Genomic DNA, 18073 nt, shown 5'->3' on the forward strand with positions numbered 1-18073 from the left:
GATTATTAAATTTTTTTAAAATTAAGGTTTAAGAATATTAGAATTTTAATATATTATAATTATTTAATTTTTTTTTAATTGATTTCGACGATTAAAATTCTCAAAAATTAAGTCTTAAAAAATATTAGAATTTTAATATATTGTATTTTTTAAAACTTTTTATCTAATAGAAAATTAAAGAAAACAATAAGTAAAAAACATGTTAAATTGACAAAATTGAAAAAACACCCAAAGTTCAATTCCGGGCACGTGTCTATAACAGCTTAGCCCTAAACACAGAAGAAAGCATTGAAGCGACGCCGTATGTAGCAGAACCACATCATCTCTGTCTAACTCCAAGGAAAAAGCTTTGGGGTCAGGGACAGTCACTTTGCAGTTTCTCCTTTGTAAGTATCCCACTCCCTCTCGCTCTCTCTACTGATTGAATTTTGAATCTCTTATGAGGTTATTGACATGGATTTTATCTCTTCTAAAATGGGTTTGCTTTATATTTTTGCTTACTGCTTTGATTTAGTTGCTTCTTCTGATTTTCTTTCTCAGTTCCATGTTTTTCCGTTTTCTGGAAATGAAAACTAGAGAATTGATAGAGCTAGTAATTTGAAGTGAACTCATTTCACCCTTGTGTAGTGGAAAGGAATGGAATTTCTTGTATGTAAGGATCGAATTAGGTTGCTGTATGATTAATATATTTGTGAATTGAAATTTTTTATTTTTTTAATTTTTATTACTGGCTATGGGACAAAGTCTTGTCTTGGGTATTGAGTTTGATTTAAGTATTGTTACCTAGGTAAAGTAGGCACAAACTACATTACAAGGTTGGTGATATTGATGTCTTAATCCTGAATGAAGTTTGTTTTTGGAGAGTAGTTGTAGTTACAAGGGAGAATTTGTATAGCTGGAAATTATTAGTTATTTTAGTCATTGTTGACAGAAACTTTATGATGGGAGTTACTTGTATTTTGCCAAATGTAATTAATAAATGGTTAATCCATGTTTTGGGGCAGCCTCTTCTAGACTGAATTAAAAAGCATGTATTTTTTGTTTTTGTGAGGTGTGGTGTGTGTTTTAAGAGGATCGTACCTTTAAAAAAAGTCAATCACACCTCTAAGCTAAACACACACTAAAGATCTTCTTGTTGTTTACCTCAATCGCATGCTTATGTAAAGTGCTAGCTGGGATGAAAGTGATGTCTGTCAGTTAACTTAATTCCGTGTTTAAGTACAAGTGTGGATTTAGGATTACAGATGGACCGGTTCTTGGAAGATTTTACCGGAGAATATTTGGTTCCCTGATGGATATTGCACAATTTTTCTCTTGCTCTTTATTGCGTTGTTTTCCTTAATTGTGTTTTATTTTCACTCTGTTCTATTGCTGAGGAAACAAAACAAAGGATAAGGAAATGAAATGGAAGTTTTTTTTAAAACCACGATTAATATTCTACTTTACTGAATTTTGGAATTGCATTATTATCACTTTTGAAATGGGTGTGATATATCTTTTTCTTTCTAATGTGGATTTAGCATTTTAGCTGATGATTTATTAATTTTTTGCTGTTAGTTCCAAGTTTTTTGGTTTTCTGAAAAAAGAAGTACAGATTTTATACAGCTAAATGGTTTGAAGTGCATCCATGTCACTGTTTTGTGCTAGTAATTGCTTTTGTGTAGTTATATTGACCCCTTAGAGTGATGCGATCCTAGTTTGGATAAAAGGAAAGTTGGAAGTTGAAATGCTGGAATTCATAGGAAGTAAGAAAAAATACAAAAACTTTAGAGAGAAACTCTTCTCTAACAATTGAGATTACAAAATGATATTCAAGACTGACCAGGAATACAATCTAGGGCCTAATTTATAATATTTTAACAGCTGTAAACAACCAACAACAATAGTAAAATACACACACACACACACACACACACACACACTGCAGCCATAACTTAGACATTGAAAGAGATTAAAGTCAAGAGTTGTGGCTCAAAATCCAGCCACATTCAGCCCACAAATCCTGCTGGAAATCAGCAAGGAAACCATAATTTTAGTCTGCATTTTCAGCTGCTCACCATTCTAGATCTTGCTGGAAATCAGCAAGGAAATCAACAATTTAGTCTACATTTCCAGCTGCATATCATAGAGGCAGGGTTAAAAATAGGTTTTCTAGTATTTGATGTCAGGCTTGAATCTTAACAGCGTTTTTTTAAAACTTTCAATTGCTTTCTAGTATTTTTTAAAAGAAACAAGGTGTTTTAGATAAACGCAACCATCTCATTACTTTCAATTGCTTATTCAGTATGAAATGAACTGGTCTGTATTGGATTTGATTGGTGTAATTCGTCTTGCTCGGTGTGCCTTATTAGCTATATCTAATTGCCTAGGAAAAGTAGGTAAAACTGTATTAGATGTTACGTGCTGATTTTTTGATACTATATGAGCTATTTTTTTTTTTGGAACTTCTTGTTGTTGCATGGAAATATAGATTCTTGTTCATCTTGTAGTTAAAATAATCATTGTTGATAGAAACTTTAGTATGGATGTTGTATGGCTCCTGCTAGTATCAATGGCCAATCCATCTGTTGTCACAGCTGCTGCTTCTAGGCCGAGTTAATTTTTTTTTTTTTTGATGAAGTGTTATCTATTGCTCACCTCAATTGCATTTGCGTACTTCTTTAAATATCTAGTTGGTATGAGAGTGAAATTTGAGGGAAAAACTACTTTGTCTGATTACAAGCAATGATTTGAGATTTGATGAATAAACTGATTCTTGGAACTTTACCATAGAGACTTCAGTTGCCTTGTGGATTCTCCACAAGTTTTGTCCTGTCCCTTTTTTCATTTCTGCATCTTAGAGTAATGTATATATCCATTGCAGTAACAAATGTTTCTTCTTTCTCTGGCAGTAAGCTATCGAACCTGAAGAATGGCAAGCAAAGCCGTGAAAACTGTGGCAAAGGCAGTTGCAGAGTACCAGTATCCATGGAAAGAGAAGTTGGCGAAGCACAAGAATGAGCTATCCAAAGGCGTGTGGGGTTACTGGAAACTCGGGGCCTGGACACCACTCCACATCAGTGGTCGCCGACGAGCTAGACTTCGCAAGGAAGTCCTCCTCGCAGGGGAAGACTGGCCATATGACCCAGAGAGGAAAGAAATGAGAACCAAGATGAAAGGACACAAGTGTGATAGGATTGCTGCAGAGAGACGGGCAAAGACTGCCAAACTGATGGAGCAAATGCCTGAAATGTTGCTGGCATATAAGAAACGAAGGTGGGAGAAGAAGATGAAGGAAGAAGACAAAAATAAATAAACACTTTCCGTTCGACCATTGTTTCTCAAATTGCCTTTGTAGTAGCTGTTCCAAAAAAATCGCCTTTGTATTGGAGCCTTTTCATCTCCTGAAAGAATTTTAGTGAAATTTACATCAACTCTCTATTGCTTCAATGTTCTTCCATATATATATATATATATATATATATATATATATTAAATGTAGCAATGCAAAAAAAAAAAAAACATTAAACTCATTAAAAAAAATAAAACACTTATTTGTTCCCCTCTAATATAATTATCTTTTCAAATAGCTTTTTCTCAATCATATTTATACTATTCAAAATACTATTTTATCAATTTAATTTTTTAAAATAGTATCTTCCCGGAGAGGCTCTAATGAGCAATAAAAATGTATTTTAATTTTTTTCCTGTTTCTATTTTTTCTATGAATTTGTCACCTTTTCTTTTCAATAGTATTTTTTTATTATTTTAAAACTTGATCTAGCCGACATGATTAATTTGGGACTGGGCGTGAACTTATCCAAAAAAATAAAAAAATAGAAAAAGAAAAAATTTGACTGGCCCATCATTGTTTTTTTGAGCTGTGAGTCAACTCTCCTAATGTCAGGTTTTTATAATATAGTTTTTCCAAGCAATAAAAGAAGAAAGAAAAAAAAGAAGGTTCCACCGAGACTTGAACTCGGGTTACTGGATTCAGAGTCCAATGTCCTGACCACTAGACCATGGAACCATCTTGCTATATGTTCACCCAGATATATATATATATATCTCTGTAAAAAAGTCCCGCTGACTAGTCAAGGCTTATTGTGGATGGTCAAATCATGCCACATGATTTGTGCAGATACAACAAACTAGTACTCTTAATGGCATTCACTGAGTCGATCACTGACCAACCAAGGATTGCCATGTGGGGCAGGATAGCTTGACTTGTAGACTAGGGAGTTAGCTCTTGTTATATTTTCTTTCACAACTAGTTCGAAGGTTAACTTTTTCGAATCAGACCGGTTTGGGCAAATCAAAGTGAGTCTAGTCAGGCTAATTTCAAATATTTTATTTTTATTTATTTTTTATTCAAAACAATAAATCTATGTTCCTTCGGAGTACAGTAACTAATCACAAATGAAAACCTAAATCTTAAAATAAAATGAAAAGCTCATATGCTTCTACTTTATGCTCTCATCTCTTTCCTGTTTGTTTGGAGAATCATATAGGGCCTTGTGCAGGGTTCACTTTCCTTTTGAAGTAGGAACAGAGAAGAAAAATCTAATCCCATGAGCATTTTTTAAGAAAAGATGATCAGTTTTACTCCAAAACATCGTCAAACATTGAATTAATTTTGAAACCCACCTTGCAAAAATGTAGAGATCACCTCATCCTTCCTTTTACACTCTTTTCTCCAATAAAATCACATCCCTTTTCTTTTTTAAGAATCCGTTTAGTATTATGAAAACAATTAATTTTTTAAAAATGTTTATTATTTGAAAATATATTGAAGTAATATTTTTTATGTTTTAAAACAAATATGCAAACAAGCTATTTTCATGGTAAGAAATAAAGTATCAAAAGGAATGAAGGAGCACCGAGTCTTTCTCTTATGTTAGTGTGTTACCAAACAGCAACCTTGTCTACTCCTTGTCCCTACTCCCTGCCTTCATTTGTCATACTGTGAGAAACTAGACAGCGAAAATACCAAAAGTCCCCTGATTTAAGCCACTACCTTGATATTTGCAACACACAGATACCACTTTGACAAAACAGTTGGACACACAGGTCTTTTATTATTACCTGTTACTTACTTTTCAGTACTGATAGGAACAGGCTACTACAGGAGGGCGTTCCTTTTGTCAATTTCAATTTTCAAATGAAAGCAGTAAAGACCCTTGATTTTCTGTAACTTGCAAGATTCGGTTTCTTGATTTTATTGCGTTTCAAAGAATGAGAAATGGTTGATGATGATGATGGGTACAGGAGGTGTTCAAGAAGTGCAGGCAAGTGGAGGTGTAGGGAGAGAGCTTTTAGTGGCAAAGCGTATTGTGAAAAACACCATCTTTATTCAGTGGAGAGGGGTTTGAAGAGAAGCATGGAGAAGAAGAGTGGAAATGGAGGCGGGGTTGAAGTGGGTTCTCAGAAAAAGAAGAGACAGAGGGAGGGAAGTGAAGAGGATTCAGGTATTTTGGCGGGAGAGAAGGAACAGAAGGTTAGTGATCATGTGGGTTTTGGAGATCAAGGGGTTCATGACTGGTTTAGTGGAGGGAATTCAGATGTTTTGGAGTGGTTTGATGATGTAGGTGCTGGTAATGTTGGTGAAAGCTTTCAACTTTGGCAAAACGAAGCTACTGCACGTGGGAATAATGGGCAGGTTCTTGGTGGTGAGGGGTTTCAAGATAGTTTTGGTGGAGAATGTGGTGGTACTGAGGTTTTGGGTCTGGATGGTAAGGTTTTTCAGGTTTGGGACGGTGAAGGATTTCGATTGGGCGAGTCTGGTCTGGGTGCTAGTGAAAATGGTGTTGTGGGTCTAGGTGATCAAGGGGCCCCAGACCTATTTTGTCAAGTTAGTGCTGCTAATGTTGGAAATGTGGGCGTGGGTTCTGGTGGTGGAGGAATACACGGGGTATTTGGTGAAGTCAATGGGAAAAGTGGTGATATAACCCTCTCTGGTGAAAGCATGGAGGGACTATTTGGTGAATGTAAAAATGGAGGTATGGCTGCTAGTGGTGAAGGGGTTCAATGCTGGTGTGGTGAAGCTGGGTGTGCTAGTATTGACGGTGAGGGAATTCAGGGCCTTTTTGGTGAAACTACTTGTGAAAATGGGGGTGAAGGGATTGAAAGTGGATGTCATAGGAATGGAGGTGGAGATGATGTTGAAGATGATGGGAAAACGAACAAGAAGGAAATTTTTGGTGTTGAAGCAGTTGGTATTGACGATTCAAGTGAGTTTGGTGGTGATGACAACGGTGGAGCTGAGGTTTCTCCAGTGAAACGCAAGCGAGGGCGACCAAAGGGTTTAACGAAGAAGAAGAATGATCCTCGAGGTCAAGTAAAACTTGGCCTAGGTGGTGATAATGTGATCGGAAATGGTAGTGCCGTTGGGATGATTGAAATGGAAATGTTCAGTGAAACCAGTGGTGTCAATGGAGAAGGAAATGAGAATAACCCAGTGGAGGATAAGCAAATCCTTGGTGCTGGAGAATGTATTGAGAGATCAGTTGGAAATGATATTGTGCGGCCAAAGGCAAAGCGTGGCCGACCAAAAGGTTCAGGGAAGAAGCAAAAAGATGTTGCACCTGAAGAAAAACAGTGCTTGCCTGGTGATTTTCTGGGCAATAACAATGCTGGCATTGAGTCTGTTACCCCGGCAACATTGGAGAATGGGAGGACTACTCTTCTATGCGCAGAGGACGATGAAACTCCTGGTGGAACTGAGACTGTCACACCAAAAAGGCGTGGGAGACCAAAGGGATCAAAAAATAAGAATAATGGAGATACTGCAGGTGAGAATCAAGAAATGACTGGTGAAACTAAGGGTTGTATTGGTAGTGTTGTATGGACTCCGATACTAATGGGTGTGGAGAGTGAGACTACTATTGCAGGGGCAGAGGATAGAGAAATTCCTGGTGAAGGCACTTGTGCTAATGGGAAAGTAGAGGAGATCATCGCACCAAAGAAGCGTGGCAGACCAAAGGGTTCAAAAAAGGAGGAAATCCTTGCTGGAGATGATCGAGAAATGCCCGGTGAAACCAAGGATACAACTGACTGTGACAATAGGACTGCTAGATCAATGCAGTTGGAGAGTGAGAGGACTACACTTGAAGGTGCAAAGGACAAAGAATTGCCTGATGAAGTCACTGGTGGTAAAGGGATCATCACACCAAATAGGCGTGGCAGACCCAAGGGTTCAAAGAATAAGAAGGAAAATCTTGCCAGTGGTGAAGCCAAGGTGAGTGTTGATAGTTGTGATAAGACTAATATGCCAAGGGTTTTGTGGAATGAGAGGATTACTCTTTTAGATGAAGAAGAAAATGGAGGCAGTCACGAATTGCCCCGTGGTATTGTGGGTTATAATGAAAGTCGTGATAACAAAGTCAGGCTGGCAGGTTGTGTGAATGACATGACTTGTTTAGGGGAAAATGATGGGGCAATGGCTGATGATAATATTGACAGTAGTTTTGGAGTGAATGATAAAAGCAAACCTAAGCGTAAGCGAGGGCGACCAAAGAACTCGAAAAATAAGCAAAAATCTCTTGCTGGTTACAGGCAACAATTTCCCGGTGATATCATGGTTAGCAATGATGGGGCTGATAATAAAGTTAGGTTGATGGGTTTTGAGAATTGGACGACTGCTACTTTTGATGGATATAAAGCTTTGTGTAGTCACGCCACTATTGAAGGTGCTGACAACAAAGCTAGTCTGCTAGATTTAGGGAATGGGATGGCTGCTCTTGTGGGTGAAAAAGCTAGGAAATTGCCTAGTGAGGCCACTGGTGTTAGTGGAGATGGTCAGGAAATCATAAAGCCTAGTCTTGACCAAAGAGTGGGCTCCAAGAACAAGCCAAAAAATCCAGCAGGTGATAGTTGGGAATTGCCTAGTGACATTGTGGATAGAAATGGAGATGCGGGCAATGTAATCAGGGAGGTGGTTTTAGAGAATAGGATGGTTGTTTCTTCATGTGAAGGACATCGGGTATTGTCTGTTGAGGTCACTGGCCATAGCAGAGAGGGAAATGAAATTAGAAAGCCTAGGCCACGCGGCCGACCAAAGGGCTCAGTGAAGAAGAAAAATCTTGCTGATGGTCACCAGGAATTGCCTGGGGAAGTTATGAACGGTAATGATGGCAAGGACACAGTTAGTCTGATGGGTTCAGAGAATAGGATGACTGCTCTTTTAGGTGAAGAGTATTGGGTATTGCCTGGTGTGGCCACTGGCCATAGTGGAGAGGCGTATGATAATATAAAGTCTAGGCGTGGTCGTGGCCGACCAAAGGGCTCTGGGAACAAGAAGAAAAATCTTGCAGGTGGTGGTAATCAGAAATTGGCTGGTGTAGTTATGTATGGTAATGATGGAGAGAATGCTGTTAGGTCGATGGGTTTAGGGAATGGGATGACTACTCTTATTGGAGAAAAACATAGAGCACTGACTGGTGAGTCCACTGGCCATAGTGAAGAGGGGGAAATTCCTAAGCGTAAGCCAGGTCGTCCAAAGGGGTCAAAGAACAAGAAAACTCTTGCAGGTTGTATTCAGGGATTGCCTGGTGAAACCATGTGCGGTAATGATGCTGGTGAGAAAACACTGAGGCTAACTAGGATAGATAATGGTTGGGCAGCTCCTTTAGGCAAGGAAGTTAAGTTGGTGCCTTGTGAGGTCAATGGTGTTAGTAGAGATGGAAATGATACCATGAAGACAAATGTTAAGCATGACCAACCTAAGAGTCTGAAAATAAGGAAGGAGGGTGACGGAAATGAGGAAATCCAGTGCAAAATCAAGTGTAAAAGTGATGGTGAGGATAGTATTATTTGTCTAGCAGGTTCTGAGAGTGAAGGGAGTATGCTTGAAGGTGAGGAAGATAGGATAATAGCAACTGAAGCTGCTGGTGGTAATGAAGCTGGCACTGCAAATCCCCAGTCTAAGATTGAGTGTGCTCAACCTGAAGCTTCAAAGAGAAAGAAGCTAAGTATTGCTGCTAAAGAAGAAGAGAGACAGAATGGAGAATTTATGGGCAAAGACGATGGTGAAAGTAAAAGGCCAAACAATAAGCAAGTCAGACGAAAAGTCTTAAAGAGTAAGAGAACTATTCTGTTAGCTAAATCTTTTGACCGTATATTAAGGCAGAAGTATGGAATGAAGAAGGAAAGTGGGGAAGATTTGGGAATGGACAGGGATATTCTGGTTGAGCAAACTGGTCACTGGAGCAATATTAAGAAGAGGCCTAGGGGAAGGCCACCAAAGCACAACCGATCAGAAAATTCAAATTTACTAGTGAGTTCTTCCAAATTCATGTTCCATAAGCTATTTGAAATGGATGTATTAGCTACCGGATATTTAGCCACTAGGAAAATGCTTGGTGAGGCTACCAAATTATATTCAAGCTATTTGAAATGCTTGATGAAACATTGGCCTTTGTTATTTACAGTTAAAGTGGAATGTAAAGGACCAAGTTGTGAAATACAGAATAGCATTGGAATTAGTAATGATATATCTGGTAATAAAATTTGCATTCTGCATTTTCATTTTAGTGTTGTGTGGACTGACTTATTTTATGGGGTATAAGTTCATAGGCTCTAACTTGGAATCAGAGAGCTTCAATATGAATGTTGAAGTCTGTTTTAAAGAGTGCCTAAATTTTTCTGCACATAATTAAATTGCTAGTTTCTAAAATGTTGTATGCAGAACCTTCTTAAGCAGATTTTACATACTATAAAGAACTGAAAGCACCTAAATATAATAGCAGCAGCTTTAATTCTAGCCTTATACAAATATTCTATTTCCTGTTCTCATCTGTGGTTTGTTGCATGTGGGATTTCTAAAGATTCTGAAGTTATGTCCTGAGGAGTATTACAGTTTAAAATTTCTATTTTTTTTGTTAATGTGAAATTACAGTGTACCAACATTGTGATCCTGGAAGGATTTAGATTGGCCCATTCTAACGAGGATTATGTATCAGGGTGCCAACAAGAAAAACGAACAGAAGACCTTGATGTGCCACCAATGCTGCAGGAATAATAGGAGTGGTGTTGTCATTTGTTCTAATTGCAAAAGAAAGCGCTATTGCTATGAGTGCCTTGCGAAGTGGTAATGGGATTTTTTTTCGTCACAGCCCTTTCACTCATAAACAAAACAGTTGAAAAAAATTGATGTTTGAAGTATTTTTTATGTTCCTGTCAAGAAGTTACTTCTTCTAGTTAACATTAGAATTTAGTTTGAAACAGTTCAAAATAGAAATGAATCACTTTTGAGTTCATTTAATCCTATTTAACTCTTGGTTTGCAATTTAAATTTGATTTTGAAATAATGTTTAGGTACCCTAAGAGAACACACGAGGAGATAGAGATTGCATGCCCATTTTGTCGTGGTAATTGCAATTGCAGGGTATGCCTCAAGGAAGATGTAGTTGTGGTCGTGAGTGCCTTTTGTTTTTCTCTTCTTTAAGTTTTCTTCATTTTGTCTCTGTTGCTGTACTTCTATTTTTAGATTTTCATGATGCCAAATAATATGTGGTTTTGACAGGCTGGTGATGATAAAGCTGATGCAAATGCCAAATTGCAAAAGCTTCTTTACCTGCTACACAAGACTTTACCTCTCCTCAGGCATATTCAAAGGGAACAGAACTCTGAAATATATGTAGACTCCAGGATCCATGGTATTCCATTTTGATGCAGTTATTGGTTTGTAAAGTTGAGTCTTGCTATACAAATGGATGGTCCAAGTTGCTTAATGGCGTGTTTGTTCTTGTTTTGTAGGTAGCCTATTAACAGAAGAGCATGTAACAAAATCTTTACTTGACGATGATGATCGAGTATATTGGTATTTGTCTCATCCTCCCATATCTTGGAACTGGAACTTGAGCCATTTATGAATTGAACTTCTGCTTTCTTCATTGTGTATTTTATTTGCTAGGTTTAACATTATTGCTAGGATAGGACATCACCACCATCTATTTTATCTTTAGCATCTTTAAGTTCACTGATAGCAACAGAACTCAAGCAATTTGTGTCTTCTATCTATATTCTCTGTGTTAAAGTTTGTAACTACGTAATTATTCTTGTTGAACAGTGACAATTGCAGTACATCTATTGTTAATTTCCACAGAAGCTGTCCCAATCCTGATTGTTCCTATGATCTCTGTCTCACTTGTTGTTCGGAACTCAGAATAGGATTTAAGCCTGGAGGTAATGAAGCAGAATCTTCTCACCTACGATTTTTTGAAAGAGTAGACAGTCAAGGTGCGCTTGTTCATGACCAGATAAATGAAAATGGAAAAGGACTTGGTTGCAAGACTCAAGTGTCTGATTTGGAAAGTAAGTGCACAGCTGATATGTCATGCAAGTTTCCTGATTGGAGAGCAGAGAGTGATGGAAGGATTCCTTGCCCTCCTAAAGAACTGGGAGGCTGTGGTAACGAGATACTCACCTTGAGACGTATCTTTGATGCTAAATTCGTTGAAGAGATGATTAAGAGTGCAGAGGAACTTACTCTTAACTATCAGTCCCCAGATATTAGACTTTGTGAAGAATGTTATTTGTGCCATCCTACCAGTTCCACTGAAAATGGATCTAAAGATTTTGCAGTGAGGAAAGCAGCTTATAGGGAGAACAGTGATGATAACTTTCTGTACTGCCCAAATGCACTTCAGTTGGGTGATGATGACTTTGAACATTTTCAATTGCATTGGATGAGAGGTGAACCTGTTATAGTTAGACATGCACTTGAAAGGACTTCTGGTCTGAGCTGGGAACCAATGGTCATGTGGAGGGCTTTTAAAGGTGCAGAAAAGATAATAAAAGAGGAAGCACACAGGGTTAAAGCCATTGATTGCCTGGATTGGTGCGAGGTAGGGTTTCCTTATTTGCATGTTGAAGTTGCATTTTCTGCTTTTGCAATTGTTGGTTTTGCTTATTAATGACCTTTTCCTCATTGCAATGCCTAGTGAGTTCCTTTAGCGTAATCTGCTACCATGTTTGATCTTCATTTTGTGTATTGTTCTAACAGACATGCCTTTATGGATTATCAGAAAGATAAACAATGAAACTTTCAATCCACAACTTCTTAGTTCAACGTTAGACTAAGTTTGATGGGAAAACCATCTGCAATTTTAAGTTTGCAGAGTAAGTTAGGTTGAGCATTGTTAAAAGGTTTATTGTAATTGCATCCACCATCCCTCTTGTACCTCACTTCACATTGACCATCAATTGCCCCTGAAATTCAAATTTTGCGGAATTTTCATGTGGTAGTCAGTAACAATAATGGTGGGGAAAGAAACAAGAGGGGAGCTCTGTAACTAAACAAACTTCAGGACTGATTGATGTAATTTAACATTCGAGATTGTTACAATCTTACAAAATTGTTTCATTGCTAAAACAGTTCAAGCTAGTAATGCACTTTGAAAACTTGGAGGTACTCCCTATCTTATTTTAAACAGTCCCCCCCCCTCCCCCCCTTGCGTCCATTTCAATGATTAAGAACTGGATCAGGATTGGAGGAAACTATTCTTTGCAATGCAGTTTCTGTTGCATTTGTTAATCATTTGGGTTAAATGCATTAGAGTGTTTTTTGCACAACAGAATTTGCATGGAAGGGGTGATGAAAAATCCAGGCATTAAATTGGTGGCCCCACTTATAGATCTCAGCAAGTGTCATCGTACAATTTCTGTCATGTATACTGGCATTGCCCAATGAACTAACATTTGGATAGTTTTTGGGTTTTGTTTTTCTTCAGTATCCCAATTAAGAGTCTATTGCATGTAGCTTAGAGTCATAGGTTCACTTTGGGCTTTGACAAATGAAGATTTTCTTGAGATCTCTTAATTTTTTTTTCCTGTTCGAAGAAAACAGTGTTGGTAGCAGTATGCACTCATGATTTATATATACTCCTATGTTTTTAACATTTTGGTAAAAAAAGAAGAAGAGTTTTATAGCAGCACAGAAGTTCATTTCAATCTATGAAGTATCCTTTTATGGGCCATTGTGGATAAGACTATTCTCTGGAACACATACCATGCTAATGAAATTTATTTCTACATTCCGTGTCATAACAGGTCCCTTTGCAGGAGCACTTTCATGAGTGTTCATTGACCAATGTTACTAGCTGTTCTGACAGACAGTTGGGTCATATGTTCACCTAAAACATAATTGTTCTAAATAATGAAAAATTGTTAATTATAGCATATGGAGTATAATATGTAATTAACTCTTGATAGTGCAGGTTCAGGTTAATATTTTCCAGTTTTTCAAGGGCTATTTAGAGGGTCGTAGCTATAGGAATGGTTGGCCAGAGATGCTGAAGCTGAAGGATTGGCCCCCATCAAATTTCTTTGAAGAATGTTTGCCAAGGCATGGTGCTGAGTATGTTTCTATGCTCCCCTTCAGTGAGTATACCCATCCAAAATCTGGCATTCTGAATATGGCTACAAAGCTTCCTGCTGTTTTGAAGCCAGACTTGGGGCCTAAAACTTACATAGCATATGGATTTGTGGAAGAACTTGGTAGAGGTGATTCAGTGACAAAACTGCATTGTGACATGTCTGATGCGGTATGCAACATTTCTGTCCGATAACTTGTACTTGATGTTTATGTTTAAGATATTTCTGCATATGTACTGTCTTCCCAGTTTTGCATGCTATGAACAATCAAGGGTTTTTACGTGTGTGCTTTAGATTTGCATTCCCAACTTCTGTTCACTGAATTTTCCTTTTTGGAAGCAATTGCAATGTTGGATTGCAGGATGCAGCAATCATAGATGCCAGAATACCTGATGCATTTTTCATAGTGCTTTTTCATATATAGATTTTTTCAAATGCTCTCCTTCAAGTTGAACATTTGTTAAATGCAATGCATGACCTATAAACAATTGAGGGTTTCGAATGCCTCCTTTGGATTAGCATTTCAAGCTCATGTTTATTGACTTGTGTTCATTTGTGTGTGTTTTTTTTCTGTTTGAAACCAATGGTAATGCTAGATTGTGGGATGTTCCAATCATAGCTGCTAGAATACCTGATGCATTTTTTCAGAATATTTTTCACATCAAGATTTTTTTGATGATTTTTCTAGCTGTCTACACACTTAGCTTTTTCTTTAACGTAGATTGCTGATCAAGGTCTTTGACCATGATAATTCATGCAGACTCTTTATGTGAATAGTCTGTGCTACTTAATGTCATAAATTCATACTGTTTAACGAATTTGCATTTAGGTCAATATACTTACTCATATGACAGAAGTGAAAGTTCCTCGATGGCAAAGCAAAATTATAAAAAAAATACAAAAGCAACATGAAGCTGAAGATATGAATCCGGTTTGTGGTGGGATACAGAAAGTGACTCGTAAGTCTGGAAGGAAGCCACGAAAAAGAAGGCGGAAAGTTGAGAAAATGGATCCTGAATTACCTAAAAAAGATGAAAATATCGAGAGTGACTCCTCACTAGAGCGGTTGTATGTCCAGGAACAGAAACTGGAAGAACAAAAAAGCATGTGCCAAGAGTTGGGGGAATTTTATAGCATTGTGTGTGGGATAAGATGTTCTTCAACTAAATCTGAGGTGACTGCTGATACCAATTTGCAGCCAGTTGCAAAAATGAATGCAAGGGTGCAAAATTATGATACGAGCTCTGCTGATTTAAATGAAAGTGTGAACAGAGATTGTACTGAAGGAAACCACACCTCAGAACTTGTTTATGGTGGTGCTGTTTGGGACATTTTCCGTCGGCAGGATGTGCCCAAGTTAATTGAATACTTGAAGAGGCATCAGAAAGAATTTCGCCATGTCAGTAGCCTGCCTGTAAATACTGTATGTATCTTTGCCTGCTACAGTAATCATAACTAATATTATTTCCATTGACATCAGGTTATTCAATACAATCTCATATAATTTCACGTGCTGCACTTGCTTCAGGTTATTCATCCCATCCATGACCAAACCTTTTATCTAAGTGAGAAACACAAAAGGCAGCTGAAGGAGGAGTTCAGTAAGAAACTATTTTTCTGAATTAGCTGTTTAGTTATACAAAGGTGTCTTCAAGATTGTGGAACCGTATCTTCTTTGCAGATGTTGAACCTTGGACATTTGAGCAGCACCTTGGTGAGGCTGTTTTCATACCTGCAGGATGTCCTCATCAAGTGAGGAATAGACAGGTGGTGCTCTTCTTGCATTAAGCGTTTGTATTTATGATGATGAATATTTTTAGCTTCCCTTATTGGGTATCTTATTCAATAGTCCAGTGATTGTATATGTTAGGTTTCAAGTCAAAATCATAAAGAGTGACATGTAGTCGCAGACTTATGAGCTTATATATATGTTACTAAAATTGATATGGATTTGCATTTTTAAATTTGAACACTCTAAATTAATAGATCGAGGAAAGATTACAACCTGTAACAGGAAAGTCACATAGGATGTTTTCAGCATCTATGGTCAGGCTATACTGAATGTTTTGATCTAGATTTTGTTGCATGCATGGCTAACACCATCTTACACTTGCTTTTTCCCAGTCATGCATAAAAGTGGCCCTTGATTTTGTATCCCCTGAGAATGTTCAAGAATGCATTCGGTTGACAGAGGAGTTTCGTTTGCTTCCAAAGACCCACAGAGCCAAGGAAGACAAATTGGAGGTGAATTTTCCCTGATGTAGTTATGCAACCTCCCTAAAATGCATGCGACAGTTGATTTTCATTCTTTTTCTATCTCAGAAGCATTGTATGAATGTTTTCTCCATGCTTTTGAATCCTTGATTCACATGGATGGCTAGCTTAGGTGTTTGTTAAATAAGCATATTTTGTCATATAGATAAATATGCATGCCTTGGGCTGGGAAAATAATCGAGCTTTAAATGCTCCAGTCCACTTCTAGCATACAGTTCCATGTATGGGTTATCTTGATGATATGCTTAGCTAAATTGACTTTTAGCTGCATATGTTTTATTCAATATTGCATACCTTTTGTCATCCTTCTCAAAAGAGATTGCTACTAAGTTGCATTTCATAATGGAAGCTTATCAATGCCATGCATGTGAATTTATGAATTATGTGTCCAATTTAAATGAGTTTTCTTCACTCCAAAAACACTTTCCCATTTTTGTAGGTGAAAAAGATGGCACTATATGCTGCCAGCGCTGCTGTAACTGAAGCCAAAAATCTGAATTCTTGGGTAACTGAAGCCAAAAATCTGACTTCTTGAGTAAGACCAATTTTGCTATAGGCCTCATTAACTGTTGCCAACCCTTTTCTTGTTTTGTTGCTGGGAAGCCATGATTTGGGAGATCAATATATTTTGTAGATGTCTTTCTTGCTATATCCATTTGTCTGCTAGTGAAATAAAGTATGCAGGTTTCTTAAGGTCTTGGTAGTTGCAAACTTTGATGTAAATTGAACCCGCTTTGACATTTTAAAATCTGACAGATTTAGGATCATATAGTAGAGGGATATAATATTATAGTTACCCTAATAACCATGATAAAGTCAATTGAGTACGTTGAAGCACAACACTACTGATGCAAAAATCTACGTAAAATGGTGCTATTTTGGAAAGGTGCTATGTAGTCTCAAAAAAGGAAAATGATATGCAGAAGATATAAATGACTCTTACTAAGCTATATAATATGTTTCTTCCATCGTTGGATGGCTTTCATAGTGTGATCAAGACTGCAGTTCTTATGTTATGGTAGTTGAAATCTATCAAGTTATTTGTATTTTCCGAAAGGGGGAGGGGGACACCATTGGAGTTGAAGTTCAAAAAACCTCCAACTGAAGAGAATGAAGAGACGTGGCTGCCTTAACAGAATAAACGAAGGCACCAAGCCAAGTTTATGGAATTGAGCACTGAGATAAGAGAGAGGAGGTTATTACACATCAGCTAGAGAGCTCAATGACCTTCCAAGTACCAATACCTTCCAAACACAGACCTAGCATGTTTATATTAGTATAGTGACAAAATAGTGATAAAGAGTCATCACATAACGTTGTTCATGATCTTTTTTGATGATGCAAGTGAAATTTTAACAAAAACACCGACCCAGCATTTTGAGGATGGCTTGATGCTGCAGTAGTAACACCTGTTTTGATGCGTGTGAATATATCATCAGGTGGTTCTCTCTTTTTCCTCATCAACTATTATGATATGCATTTTTTATTGTTGTGTGCTAGTTCTGTCCATTTCATCAAATACAAACATGAAAGCCCAAGAGCTTCATTTTAAATGAAGGTTGCTTTGTGTAATTACTCTAATCTAATGCAGAAGATGACAGTTGTGGGATGTGCAATCCCCCTTCTTCGAGTTTGTTTGTCTTCGCCGTTTCAAAGTGTGGGTGCTTTTTTCATTCCAATCATAGTTTCAAACGCGACATTACCACAGCACCTCCTTTTTTGTGTGGTTGAACTGTAGGTTCAATGGACCAATTCCCAAACCCCCACCCCATCCATAAGATCTGAGCTTGAAAATTGTAACCTCGAGGTGGAAACCCCGAGTCTTAACGTAAGGTTTAAATGAGTTTCGGTTACTTGAACTACATGCATTTTGCTAGCCTACTTTTGCTGCTTTGCTTTTTGTTCAAACTTAAAACAGAAGGTCTTGATATTTTAGAAAACTTGAGGAAACGATTCTTGTATTAGATAAAGACTGTAAGTTTGCCTGTAGTAACATGTCTACTTAATAGTGTTGAAATATCATAACCATTGGAGCTTCACTGAAATGTTGGCCATGAAAACAGGACTTGACCTCTGTTTCGTCCTAAAGTCTTGTGAACTGTGATCGCACGGAATACAATCCACGGTTGGACTTGGACAGGGGACGTAAAGAAATGCTTTTCGAAAGTAAATGTTCGTTTTTTCAACAGCTAAAAGCCTAAAACAACCAAACAATTATGGGGATCAATAAAGCTTAAAACCCAAGCCTCTGAAAATGCTAAAGCCAACCTGCAAAATGCCTCCTGAGTTCTAGGTAGTAAACCCCTTAAAATGCCCATGACCTTATTCAGAGAGCTCAGCCCTTAAATTGTCTTCAGAGTAGCACTTTTTCTTTAGTTTATGGCCATAGAATCCTTTAAATAGCTTTTATACAGCGAACTTAAGTCCATCTTTTGGATACTGTAGA

At 37.7% G+C, this 18073-nt stretch overlaps 3 protein-coding genes and 1 non-coding gene across 8 annotated transcripts in view; 3 read left to right on the forward strand and 1 right to left on the reverse strand.

Annotated features, from left to right (window-relative positions):
* Positions 1 to 13901, forward strand: part of LOC7464538 (uncharacterized) — a 92306-nt gene extending 78405 nt beyond the window's left edge. Inside the window, exon 11 of the mRNA XM_052447307.1 lies at positions 13887 to 13901. The gene's annotated coding sequence lies outside the window, so the exon portion shown is untranslated. The remainder of the gene's footprint in view (positions 1 to 13886) is intronic.
* On the forward strand, positions 219 to 3429 carry LOC7475183 (uncharacterized). Of its 3 annotated transcripts, none has more exons than XM_024586231.2 (2): positions 219 to 386; positions 2892 to 3429. In XM_024586231.2, exon 2 carries the CDS (start codon positions 2912 to 2914, stop codon positions 3293 to 3295), a length of 384 nt encoding a protein of 127 aa, XP_024441999.1. In that variant the 5' UTR covers positions 219 to 386; positions 2892 to 2911; the 3' UTR covers positions 3296 to 3429. The 3 variants fall into 3 exon arrangements, with proteins under 3 accessions (XP_024441999.1, XP_024442000.1, XP_002321402.1); XM_024586232.2 differs by lacking the exon at positions 219 to 386 and adding an exon at positions 423 to 444; XM_002321366.4 differs by lacking the exon at positions 219 to 386 and adding an exon at positions 2266 to 2374.
* Positions 3938 to 4009, reverse strand: TRNAQ-CUG (transfer RNA glutamine (anticodon CUG)). Its single transcript has one exon. It is a non-coding gene; the product is annotated as a tRNA-Gln (tRNA).
* On the forward strand, positions 4874 to 16394 carry LOC7475185 (uncharacterized). 3 transcript variants are annotated; one of them, XM_052447301.1, is made up of 12 exons: positions 4894 to 9253; positions 9939 to 10066; positions 10294 to 10393; positions 10502 to 10634; positions 10735 to 10798; positions 11048 to 11825; positions 13197 to 13523; positions 14183 to 14776; positions 14882 to 14954; positions 15035 to 15120; positions 15478 to 15597; positions 16067 to 16394. In XM_052447301.1, the coding sequence occupies exons 1-12, from the start codon at positions 5222 to 5224 to the stop codon at positions 16160 to 16162; spliced, it is 6531 nt and encodes a 2176-aa protein (XP_052303261.1). In that variant the 5' UTR covers positions 4894 to 5221; the 3' UTR covers positions 16163 to 16394. The 3 variants fall into 3 exon arrangements, with proteins under 3 accessions (XP_052303263.1, XP_052303262.1, XP_052303261.1); XM_052447302.1 differs by lacking the exon at positions 16067 to 16394 and having other exon boundaries at positions 4886 to 9253; positions 15009 to 15120; positions 15478 to 15537; XM_052447303.1 differs by lacking the exons at positions 14183 to 14776; positions 14882 to 14954; positions 15035 to 15120; positions 15478 to 15597; positions 16067 to 16394 and having other exon boundaries at positions 4874 to 9253; positions 13192 to 13401.
* Positions 16395 to 18073: the final 1679 nt, after the last annotated feature.

The sequence above is a fragment of the Populus trichocarpa genome, chromosome 15 (assembly GCF_000002775.5).
Source record: "Populus trichocarpa isolate Nisqually-1 chromosome 15, P.trichocarpa_v4.1, whole genome shotgun sequence".
NCBI lineage: Eukaryota > Viridiplantae > Streptophyta > Magnoliopsida > Malpighiales > Salicaceae > Populus > Populus trichocarpa.

Excerpts from the sequence above, each read along its gene's own strand:
- LOC7475183 (XM_024586231.2), top strand. The coding sequence starts at position 2,912 with ATGGCAAGCAAAGCCGTGAAAACTGTGGCAAAGGCAGTTGCAGAGTAC.
- LOC7475185 (XM_052447301.1), top strand. The coding sequence starts at position 5,222 with ATGGTTGATGATGATGATGGGTACAGGAGGTGTTCAAGAAGTGCAGGC. Across the intron at positions 13,524-14,182 it reads ATTGTGACATGTCTGATGCG|GTCAATATACTTACTCATAT; the intron begins GTATGCAACATT and ends ATTTGCATTTAG. Across the intron at positions 14,955-15,034 it reads GCAGCTGAAGGAGGAGTTCA|ATGTTGAACCTTGGACATTT; the intron begins GTAAGAAACTAT and ends TCTTCTTTGCAG.